Here is a 12,844-nt window from a genome sequence, read left to right on the forward strand (position 1 = left end):
CATCAGCGTAAATATTGAAAGGAAAAAACAAATTAATAACGAAACTAGGGGAAGGGACTCCCCGCTGAGCCCGGGCTGGTTGGCGCGGGAGCGTCGGGGAGGAGGAGGACAGTGCACCTGAAACAACAATGATGACGGCGGTTACGCTCTTGTTGCTCTTCTTGGAACTGCTAGCCCGTGTGTGTGTGTGTGTGTTATGGACTCATTTGAATTGGAACGAACTGCACAGAACTGAATCCACATCTATGATGATACGACAAAATTGTGACATCGGCATTAGCATTAGCAAAAGATGCTACATCGACTAGCCATGTGATTGTAATTACAGCATCTGCAAAAAAAAGTGTCCTAAAATCAAATTCTAATGAGTTTCCTAAATATATTTTTTTCCTGTTTGAAATTCGGTTCCCACAGGCAAATCTTGCACATGCCCAGTCCCCACCATGTACCAAAATGTGAAGGTGTGTGTGTGTTTCAAACTCATTTGAATTGGAACGCACTGCACCAAACTGCATTCACATCTACAACAATACGACAAAATTGTGACATCATTAGCATTAGCAAAAGATGCTACATCAACTAGCCATGTGATAGCAATTATAAAAATTGTGTCATATTTTTTTTTTTCACGTTTGAAATTCGGTTACCACAGGGCAAATCTAGTCCCCACCCTGTAGCAAAAACGTGTAGATGTGTGTGTCAGAATGGAAAATATATGAGTGGCTGTGAGGTGGATGCTGTTGGTTCATTACAATTTTGGAAAAACTTCACTCGAATGGTTAAACCAGAAAGGATAAAAAAAGTTAATTATTGCATTCACCCTAAAAAAAAAAACATTAAAAAATACACACACACAAAAAAAGTAAAAGGGAGTGCATGACCTCTAAGTGCTTTCCAAAACCATACACTCAAGCTCTTATTGTTCAAATAATTGACAATAATGGTCAGTAATCACCGTAGTGCAGCAGCGCATCTTCTGACAGAACCAAAAATACATAACTAAATAAATAAATACAAAACAGTGCGTATCCCTGTGTTGTGTGTGCGTGGCAAGCTGTGCATTTGCTTCCCAACTCCCCACCCGCCTCCTCAAGCTGGATCTCTCCCTCTCTCTCCCAATACGTGCTGCAGGACTTCTGGCTTGGTTCCTGGCTGCAGTCAAGACGGCCTCAGGCAAGATCTTATCCCGTAAAGGATCAAGAGACACTATTTGCGCTCGTGTCTGTGTGTGTATCTTTGCCAGGACGCTACCCAGACGTAATCATCAAAGGAGACATCTGTGTGACTGACTTTTTTTATCCCCAGGTAAGCGCCATGTGCGTGTGTTGTTAAACACAATAACAGCAACCTAACACCCCCCCCGCTTCCCTCCCCGACTCATGTTTTGGACACTGATGGGCATCGTTGATGGCTGATAAGAAAATATGCCCACTGGCAACCAGTTACACGCTATTTAAATTTGATAGACAATGAAAAATTGAAGAGGCCTTTTTTGCACATGTACCGTGTGTGTGTGTGTGTGTGTGTAAACTAGTCAAAATCTGATGTACGCAAATTTCAAATAATATAAGCCATGAATAATAATGAGCAAAAATTGCACACAAATTATTACACTAATTTTATCCATAAAAACGAAGTTCTATGAAAATGTTGCAATTGACTGATTTTTTTTTTAATCAAATTGGGGATTATTGGATTAAAATAACTTTTTATTTTATTTTTTGTCATAGAACCTTTTGTTTCATAGCCAATGTTTTTGGTAACAATTTAAATTCACATGGAAAAAAAAAATTCATAAAGTTTATGGCAAAAAAAAAGGAGAACAAAGCGCTGGGAGCGAGTCTCTTCACATTAAGCTGCAACAAGGTTAACAACAGCACGCAATGAACTCCTTTGCTGCTCATACTGACTGAACCCTTTGGAATTTCATGGTTTGATATTTGATATACGGTAGAAATATTTGCCCGGGTAAAAACGTTGAATTTGTCTGCTTAGGTTGAAAAAAGGAAGGACACTTTGTGTGGTCAATCGAGGACCCTTTAAAAGAAAATGATTGACAAGTTTTTTTGGAATTTCAAATTGTACTTTTCCTAGAAGGAGGAGTCGATACAAATTTGTTTGTATTCTTATTAGGTAGCTTCAGATATATACAGACTCCCTCCTCGGTCTTCCCTTCTACGTCGCCGTTAAGGTGCTCCAGGAATCAGGAAAAGAGACCCACGGAGGCTTGACCCCGTGGCCCAGCAGATGGAGCTCAAGCTGGGGGAGAAAGTCACACGGACACCCCTGACGCTCCCAGAGAACCAGAGCGAGAGATGGCAGCCAAGACACTCACACAAACGAGACACACACACACACACTCACACACTCACACACTCACACACACACACACTCACACACTCACACACACACACACACACACACACACACACACACACACACACACACACACACACACACACACACACACACACACACACACACTCACACTCACACTCACACACACACTCACACTCACACTCACACTCACACACACACTCACACTCACACTCACACTCACACTCACACTCACACTCACACTCACACTCACACACTCACACTCACACTCACACACACACTCACACACACACTCACACACACACTCACACACACACTCACACACACACTCACACACACACTCACACACACACTCACACACACACTCACACACACACACTCACTCACTCACTCACACTCACACTCACGCTCACACTCACACTCACACTCACACTCACACTCACACTCACACTCACACACACACTCACACACTCACACACACACACACTCACACACACACTCACACACACACTCACACACACACACACACTCACACACACACTCACACACACACTCACACACACACACACTCACACTCACACTCACACTCACACTCACACTCACACTCACACTCACACTCACACTCACACTCACACAATCTGGCAAGATCATAAAGAGTGTGACAGCTGGATGCCAATCAACCTGCAGACATCCCACAATACCTTTGCAACAAACTGGGACCAAAAAAAAAAATAAATAAAAACATAAACAAGTACTTTTTTGGGCTCTTTTTGGACTCATATATACATGTGTATATAGATATACACACAGACAGACAGACACACAGACATACTGTGACAAAAAAAATACTTTTTGGGACTTTTTTTGGACTCACCGTGCTTGTAAGAAGCTCAAACAAGATGGCGCCCAAACTCCACCAATCACACGCGTCCGTCTCCTCGCCGATGCCTCCCACCTCTAGAAAAGAAAAACACACGATGAGTTGATCTAAAAAAATAAAATAATAATTTAAAGGTAGAAGACAATAATCATCCACTTTTGAAGTGCTTTTCAAACAAGGACTGAAATTCGCTCAATGCGTTGCGACTACTTCAAAATACTCCGACAAGGTCCTGGGCGGACATTTTGAATTCAGCAAACTCACTTGCTTCGAAATTAGCGCACGCACGCACACATGTGGAGTGTGTCCACATAAAAGCGTGATTTGCATTATAAAAAATATATAAAAAAGAAGCAGTTAAATTGAGGAAAAAGCGTCTGTGCGGCAAGTTGGCACCATCTGCATGACCCGACCTTCCAACAAGCCAACGCGCATTCAGACAAAAACACATGAAGACATGGAAAACGCCGACACGAGAGGACAAATGGCGCAAAGGAGTTTTGTTCTCTTTGTGCCGTTTGTGGGGGGGACCGACGGGGGAGGGGGGGGGGGTGTCTTGCTTGGCTTGAGGACTGGATTCTGGACAAACTGCATTATTTCATAGGTTGGCAAAAAAATCATTTGATTCAATTGTGCAAAAAAAAAGTTCAACTTTAAAGGACAACTCTCCAGACAAGTTGTGTCCATAATTTGTAAAATGGCTTCAAATGACTTCTACTGAGCGTATTTTAATAAGATTCCACCGCACATAGATATATTTTACGTTTTAAGACTCACGCTGAATATTCAGGAAGTCTTGTTTTTGAGTTGGTGACGAGTCCGTATGTGACGTCACTAAAGGAACGCCCCTGACCGAAAAAAAAGACACATTGTCGCAGTCCTTCCATCACGTCAATGTATTTTGCTGTAGTTGTTTGGTCTGACAACCTCGTGTTGCACCCAAAAGCCGCCAGAAGAGGGCGTCCAAGCTCCATATAAGGAATTTATCAGCCTGTGGAAACAGGTGGCCACAGGAGGTCGCCATTTTGGACCTTTCCCTATTGGAAATTAATTTTTGGGATACCTACTTTTTGCCGTACACACACTGTCTGGGAAACAATTAACTTTGTAAGCCAAGACATCACTGCATTGTTATTTCATGAAACGCTGACAGCCACGCCACTGAAAAAAATGTATTCTACACCCCCTGTTTGGAAAAGAGGAACAAATCTTCCATGTTGGACCACATTATCAGGATAAATGTAGCCCACCTAAGACACAAAAAACCGTCACCGCCCCTTTTTTTTGACCAAAGTCAAAAACTGTGGGCTACCGGCACCGCTTGGCACCAGATGGCTTCTCATGCTGTTCAACTTTGTTCTGCTACACCCCCCAAGGGGGCGGTGGAGAAGGGGGTGGTCACCCAGGGGGTGTCCATGACCCTTTGCTTGCCCAGAGATCGAGCTCCTCAGCTGGGGGAACATGAGAGACAAAGACCCCCTCGTCTCCTGGAGGCTGCCGGGGGGACGCGGCGGGGTCGTGTGTGTGTGGCTCTCTTGCAGCCAAGGTTAGAAAGGGCTATGATACTGATGTGTCCGCACACACACACACACACACACACACACACACACACACACACACACACTTCCAGCTAACTGAGCAACCAGTCTTCAGGGCTCCCCAGGATGACTGTTTTGACAGCCAAGGAGAGAAGATCGTCATTGAACGGACTAGTGATACCTGCATAGCTCCTGGCTGGAGGGTGGTGGTGGTGTGGTGTGTGTGTGTGTGTGTGGGGGTGTGTTTGGTCTCACGCACACAAACACACGCGTCTCAAAGCAAGGTCGATGTCATCACAATGGATTAATGTCTAAGGAGCTGCAGGGAGAGTACAGTGAAGCTGGCTACACTTACCGCTCTGTCAGAGCGAGGCACGGAGTAAGGGGAGAAAAAAGGATGAGAAGGGGGGGGGGAGGAGTATAGGGGTGGGTTAAGCGCGTCCAGAGGCCACAGGTCATCGTGAAATAACTCTTCCGCGGTGTGACTGTCCCTTCAACTCACATGTGCGCGAAACGCTTTGAGATGGCGAACGTTGACTTTGTTAGCCTCCGCTTCTTCTTCTTCTCTTTTTATACAAAAACAATGTATCTGAAACCGCATCTCGTATCTCCCCGTGAGCCGAAAGGAACTCCTAAACTTCTCCTCTTGTGGCTAACTTCCTCAAATGGTCTGCTGAAGAACTCAATTGAAAGCGGAAGCTATGTTTCAGCGGATAGGAAGTACAAGGAGTCTCAAAAGCCACCTATTTAGAATCGCATTTTCTGTGTAGCTCTTTCTCTTGTTTCTATTTATAATCGTATTTTATTTATTGTATTCTATTTGTGATTGTACTTTATTTATTATAGTACCTACGCTTGACTGTGACTGTAAAATCAAAAAAAGTCAGCTTTATAGTCAAATATGCTAATATGCATGACATACAGCACAGATGAAATTAATGTGTCCATGAGAGCTTTGAAAAGCGCTTAAAATTAAAAGTATTATTATTATTATCATCATCATCATCATTAATGGCGTCCGTGTGTGCATACAGAAAATTAAACATGATATTCAATGTATTTTGCCTTTGTATAATCACACAAACAGTTAAAGATTAGCGACTTTCAAATGTAAAATCATCATTGGCTCTTCATTCACTGTAAAAATGTGTCCACTCCAGTGCCAGGGTTTTTGTCATTGTCACTCAAATTGCAGGACCCACAGAATATTGAGTTTTAGAACTACATAAACAGTAAATTCAGTATTAAAAAAACTCTCTTCTTTCATCAGAAAAAAAAAGAGTTAATTCCTAAGTTATATGGGCCTGTAGTTATCTGGGCTTGAACTGGGGGCGGCTGTACAATAAACACATATATAACAGTTGAAGCTGGAACCAAGCACTAACATGGACAAAAGCAAAATACTGCTCCCTCGTGGAAGTGAAAAAAAAAAACATTGCCAGAGGTCTGACCAGCGCTTTATCGGCAGTCCGAATAAATTTGGAAATGGCAGTGAATGAGTTAAAATGATTAAAAACTAAGATTCGGCATCATATAAGCCACGAGTGATGACGTCACATATGCAAAGTGATCAGTATATATTTTCAAGGCTTTTATTTATTTATGCATTTATTTATTATCATTTAGTAATTTTTATTAATTTATTTGTTTATTCATTTATTGGAGCTTGCTCATTTAATCTTGTTGTTTGCAAATATGATAACATATTCTAGTTATCAGCATACTGCACGCGAATGACCCAATGAATGTAATGTTATACTTTGCACTATGTACAGTTCTTTCTATATAACATTTCTGTGCAGTTGTACATGTCGGTTTTCTGTCTTTTTTTTTTTTACATTTGTTTTGCAAATATTCCCACTGTGGAACTATTAAAGTCTTTTTAATTCTAATGTTTAATTTCGTAATGAAAAATGAAAAAGGAAAGTCAAAAGATGTCCATTTCAAGAGATCACACAAAAAACACCTTATGTGATTCAATTTGCTTTTGTCCGTCAACTGCTTGTTTTACCTTCATTTGCTTTTGTTTGACTAATTATTACAAACCAAAAACATTTGCCATCTGATGTTTAGTAGCGACGATTAAATGGTGTGAAGGTAAATAAGCACAAGGGCAAAATAAACAGATGAATACATCAACAGTGGATTTTTCCAAGTCCACTCCCTGTTTTTTTTTTTTTTTCTTCTCGCGTGGGTGTGAATGCGTGGCACTTTAAAAACATGTTTCTCTCCCTTTCACACATCCATACATGTGAGCGCACGCACGCACACAAACAACACGGAGAACAGACCCCCTGCTAACTCTCTGGCAAACAGTCATAAATCTGTCATCGGGAATGAAGCCACGGAGCTGACCCTGTCTGGATAAACAGCAATACATAACAAGGGCAAGATAAAACTAGTGCGCGCATATGCACGAGGGGCGTATTTATGAAATGAACGCATGTATTAAATGCATATTTATATATTAGACGGGAGTATAAAAAAAGATACAAAAAAGGCAGAAAAATAACTACATACGACTCCCATAGATGCTGAGAAGGGATAACGCGCCCTCTAGTGGTGGATTTTATTACAACGTGACTGTAAAATTTGGAGATCAATATATGTCTTCAAAACTTAAAATCTCATTTTTCTGAAGATCCCAAACATGTTTTTTTTTTTAAATTAAATATCTATCTGAAGAAATGATCAACAAAGTAAAGCACAAATCCGGCCTGCAATAGCCCTGAGTTTTTTCTTTTATTGTATTAAGGCGCAGGATTATTCAGATTATTGTCTTTAGGTGATTTAATCAATTGTGTGCTTTATCCCCGAAGATGCCTTTGGATGAGAGGTGATTTATTATGTTTTTTTTATCTTTGTTTTACAAATTACGGATATTTATGGATGGGGGGGTTATTTATATGAATAATCTTACATGATGGGTTTTTTCCCCAAATGGATTTATATATATTTTTTATATATATTAAAGATTAGCGGAAGACTAATAATAAAATAAAGATCTGATGTCTGAACTTGACAAAATCTTTTATTTTTAACGTTAGTCTATGTATTTATGTGTTCAATCCACAAACATTTTAAAACTTGAATCTCTCTCTCTGCAAAATTAGCTAGCTAGCTAGCTAGCTAGATGGATGGATGGATGGATGGGTGGATAGTGAACTATTTGAAACACGGCAAAGAATCACTCATTAAGGAGCAAAAGGTTTGCTTTGGACAGCTTTTAAACGACATGCCAGAGCTGCCACAAGCCTGCTGGCGGCAACAAGCGCAAGGCCTGAGTGTGCACGCTGCAGCTGAGTTGGCTTCACCATTGAGCAGCAGCACCGTTTAGAGGACGGCAAAACAATTACAACAAGGCTTTTTGGATCAGAAGCAAGGCTTTTGGGGGATGGTGGAGGGGAAATTACACCTGATTTCCCGTATTTTGAAGGATTTTCTAAAATAAAACAGACGACAAGGGTAAAAATGCTCACGTGTATGCTTAATTTGCTTATAAATCAGTGGAGGAAGGCAGCAAAAATTATTCGAGTTACTCCAGGCCACCACTCTGCGAGGATCATTTTCTCAAACCGCTGACGCCCACATCACTCACCGGAATAGGCCCCGCCTTTTAAAGTCAAACATACTTGAAAGTCACCGATATTGTGGAACATGATGATGGCAGGTGGATAACGATTTTCAAAAAACACTCAACACACACAAAATAAATACATATCAATAAATATATAAATAAATATATAACCCAGCTAATTAAAATAGCATTTTCCGTGTAGCTTTATCTCTTGTTTCTATTTATAATTGTATTTTATTTATGATTGTATCCATGCTAGCCTGTGACTGTAAAGTGTCCTTGAGAGCTTTGAAAGATGCTTCAAATAAAACGTATTATTATTATTATTATAAATAAATAAATAAATGAGTGAATGCGTGAACAAATGAATAGATAAATAAATAATTAAATAGATAGATCAATAAATAAATAAACAAATAGGTAAGCAAGCAAACAAATGGATACATGAATAATAAATAAATAAATTAAATGAATGAATGAATAAATATATAAATAAACAAATAAAAAGATAAGGTAAATGACTAAATAAATAAAAAAATAAGTGCATGAATAGATAAGTAAATAATTACATAAATAAATGTGCGTGAATGAATGAATAAATTAATAAATGAACAAATAAACAAACAGGTAAATAAGTGAATAAATAAGCAAATAAATAAATAAGACAATAAATAGTAAATAACTAAACACGGGTAAATAAATAAATAAGATAATAGTAAATAAATAATGAATAACTAAAAACATAGGTAAACAAATAAACAAACAAATAAATAAATAGTGGACCTTTGGTGAATAATTCAACAAACATTCCAAATAAAACGTCTTACCCGGTGCGCAGTACATGCTAGCAACGGCCTCTTTGTCACATGACTCCTCCACATCACTCCAGCTGCAGAAATAAGTTAGCTGAACATGACCTGAAAGGTAAAAAAAAAAAAATCTATACTATCACCTCGCACATCATCAAGTGGCACTCTGACTTTGCACTTTTTTGAAATTGTTGGCCTACCTTATAAGCACTTCCTTTTTACCCCCCCCGCACCCCCCAGTTCCTTTTTGCGCTGTCCTACAATCCCCTCCGTGAGCCTCGGCGATTACTCCTGCTTAGCGGCTACCCGTTAACGCCATCATTAGAACTAATGGTGTCATTAGGTAGCCGCAGCCATTAGCCGGAGGCTAGCCAGAATGATGTACCGCACTACTTCGTTGATGGGGGGGGGGGGGGGCTTTCCAACAATAATTACCACGAGGGAGACTAAAACAGCCACTCAGCTAATTAGACGTTTGTTGATAACGAGTTGCAAAGAGATGATTGTGGGACGACGGAAGAAAATGGGGAGGAATTTGGGACACCTAGCGCCTTTGTTTTGATAAAAGAGATCATGGCTGACGGGGGGGGGGGGGGGGGCGCATTTATTTATTTGAAAATCACATGCAGGCCACTATCTAAATGCATCGAACAGTGACAGACAACGCTGCCAGTCATATCATCTTTATCCTCTGCATAGAGTGGCTATTATCGGCCGTACTGATGAGCTTTTTTTCCAGATGAAAAAAGAGAGTGTAAGACTTTTTTTGAATCCGCACCAAATTGAGCAGACATTTAAACAGCTTTTAACTTTTGACATTTAAACAGCCATTAACTATTTAAACAGTAACCCAAATAGAACTGTATGGTGCCTCCGTGTTTCTCCATTATTGATGATACCAGTGCAGCGTGTTCTACCGGAGACAAATTCCTTATGTGTTCTACAAACTTGGCAATAAAAATGATTTTGATTCTGTAGTCTTAAAAACTCAATATGGGTAACATCCGACTTACGACCAAATTCCGTTCCGACCAAATGGTCGTAAGTCAAAATGGTCGTAAGTTGAAATCCATTCAAAATGTTGAATAGAAACTCAGAGGCTAAATGACTCGCAAACGCCCCCCTCTGATGCCATCACACGGTCGATTGCTGTGCGAGTGTGAGATGCTGACTGGCTGGCCATAATTGTTGTACGTGTTGCCGGCCTGCTAGCGCGTTGCGGTGCCATGGGTAGAATTCAAATGTACAAAATAGGATCTGGAGGTCGTGGTCGTAGATATGGGTGGTAGTAAGTCGAGTCGGTCGTAAGTCGGAGGTTACGTGTATATTGTGGATCCTGCTCTTTGAGTGAAAATGACAAAACCCTCGCCCTGGAGTGGACATTTTTATTTAGCTTTTAGGTGCCTATGTAAAAGCTAGCAACCACACATTTGTCGACAGTGAGGTTGAAATCTTAGTGAAAGAAAATAGATGGTGTGAAAGGGGAGTAAAAGAAGCTATTTTCATAAAACAGCAAAACCCTTCACTAAATTGCCATGGTGCTGTGAGGTTTAATTTGGATCATTCTTACAACAGACTTCTTAGGCAACATAGGCTTAGTTAGTATGCTGATGAGGTGATTCCAGAACAAATGGGGCAATCAGGCCAGTCGTAGACCCCATAATCACAATAGAAGTCAATCAGTCAGGACAATAGAAGTAAGCAGCGTAGCCTCAGGGAATAGTCCTCTACTCCCCATAACCTGAGAGCAGGGACTTATCATAGCAGAGTCTGGCACCGCCACATCTGGACAGTAGGGATATACGTATTTATAGGGCTAAAACTACCAGCAAATTTTTGTTTGCTGACGAAGCCTCTTGGATAAGAAGCGTCCGACACCTTCAAAGAAGTATAGATGACGGCTGAAGAAACCTTTTCATCGATGGACCATTCCTGTACGACTGAGAGTTTACACGCACGCATTGAATGAGATTATATTAGCAATTTGTTTTGTGACTTTATGTTTTTCCATTGGCAAATATGTTCCTCAGCTCAAATGTCAACAAACCGCGTCATTTATGTATTACTCGGCACGATTGTTGCAATCTCACCTTGGCGATCGAGGAGGATGTTGTTGGGATTGAGGTCTCGACAGATGATGCCCTCTTTGTGCAGACAATCCAGCGCCGTAATCAGCTCCGCGGCCCAAATTCGGACGAACGCCTCCGGAATACGAGCGTGGGAGGCAGCCAATGACAACTCATCCAGTTCGGCGAACAACCGCGAGATCGTGTTGTCGAATTCCACGGCGTCGGGTTGTCCTACGGAATTGTCACAGGCTTGAGCGACGATATTTGTCATCACGTCAGCGTGAGCTGCTTTGTCACCCAGGGAGGTTTCCCCTGGTAGGCCTGCATCGAGTAAAGATTCATTATTTTGGCATGAGGGTTCAACGTGCATTTTTTCTTTCGTCTTTTGTCCGAAAGTCAAACTAGAGTCATCCTGGATGGAAGTGGATCCAGCTAAAGATGGACATTTTGCAGAGGCTGCACACAAAGATGAAAGTTCTTCTTCGGCCTCCGCCTGGCCGGCGAGCTGTAAAACATCCGGCTTGATTGACCTTTGAGGGGAGGTCGTGAGCTCGAGACCCGGATGCAGCGTGCAGGTTTCCCCTTCCTCTTGTTGAGGAAGAGGAAGATTGACCAAGAGATCCGGCGGATGGCCTTCGTCCTCCACTGCGGCTTCTTTAAAAGAAATAACCGGCACGGATTCATTGGAGGATTTATCGCTAGGATCTAAGCCCCAATTTTGTGCATGGTGACCTTTGACCTCCGCAGCCAGCTCGGGAAGGTCAGGAAAGACTTTTTGGGAGGCGGCTGCTTGCTGCGGCTGTTCCAAGTCTTGGCAGGTCACCTCGCTCGCGCTGTCTTTGCTGTCGATGCGGAAAAACTCCATGGGGGTGTGCTTGGATTGATCCAGAGATGGCGATAAGCTTAACGCATCGCTAAAGTCTTGACAGGCAACGGGCGACGACACTTCCTGTTCGCTCCTCGCGTCGTCGTCAACCCGCAGAGTAGCTGGTTCCACTTTCTCCTGCTCGTATTCATTGCAGAGGGTTAAATAACTATTAGTGCACTCCCCCTCGGAGGTGGCGCCTGAGTCGGTGTGGGTGAGGACTTTTTGGCGAAGCCTGGCAAAGAGGCCGCTTTTATATGGAGAGGCGGAAGGGTCATCGACTTCCTTGTTTACGTGCGGCGTAGAATCAGAACGAGAAGCGGGACCAGAAGTGGAATTCATGGCAGGTTCGGGCGCGGCACTTTGCGGCGAGTGCACGGCGACCGTGTGGCTCTTCTGGATGAAAGGGATGTCAAAGCTCTCCTCCAGATTAGAATTGCGCAGGTATTTTTCTATGTGTGACCACAGCTTTCCACCTGCAGATTATAAATAAAGGAATCTAAGTAGAGTTGATTTATTGTCGGGAATAAATAAGACTAAATAAAATGTCGTGATTTTTGTTTTTTTAATAAATACAGCTGACAACGCCTCCATGCTGGAGATCAACCCCGTGGTGGAGGACTCCTCGGGCGTAGGTATGCCCGCAAGTTCCTTCTATCTACCTATTAGCTATCGAGCTGGCTAGCTAGCTCTGCTTTTTGCTATCTCGCTGGCTAGCTAACTCTGCTTTTTGCTACCTAGCTGGCTAGCTAGCTCTGCTTTTTGCTAT

At 41.8% G+C, this 12,844-nt stretch overlaps 1 protein-coding gene across 1 annotated transcript in view; it reads right to left on the minus strand.

Annotated features, from left to right (window-relative positions):
- Positions 1-2,175: 2,175 nt before the first annotated feature.
- Positions 2,176-12,844, minus strand: part of rps6kc1 (ribosomal protein S6 kinase B1) — a 21,519-nt gene continuing 10,850 nt past the window's right edge. Inside the window, exons 12-16 of the mRNA XM_089022735.1 lie at positions 11,943-12,551; positions 11,232-11,864; positions 9,160-9,249; positions 3,212-3,294; positions 2,176-2,259 (exon numbers count right to left, since the gene is read on the minus strand). Coding sequence (XP_088878861.1) covers positions 2,176-2,259; positions 3,212-3,294; positions 9,160-9,249; positions 11,232-11,864; positions 11,943-12,551 — 1,499 coding nt within the window. The remainder of the gene's footprint in view (positions 2,260-3,211; positions 3,295-9,159; positions 9,250-11,231; positions 11,865-11,942; positions 12,552-12,844) is intronic.

Source organism: Hippocampus bargibanti, linkage group LG19 (genome assembly GCF_051943395.1).
Source record: "Hippocampus bargibanti isolate YZ-2025 linkage group LG19, ASM5194339v1, whole genome shotgun sequence".
NCBI lineage: Eukaryota > Metazoa > Chordata > Actinopteri > Syngnathiformes > Syngnathidae > Hippocampus > Hippocampus bargibanti.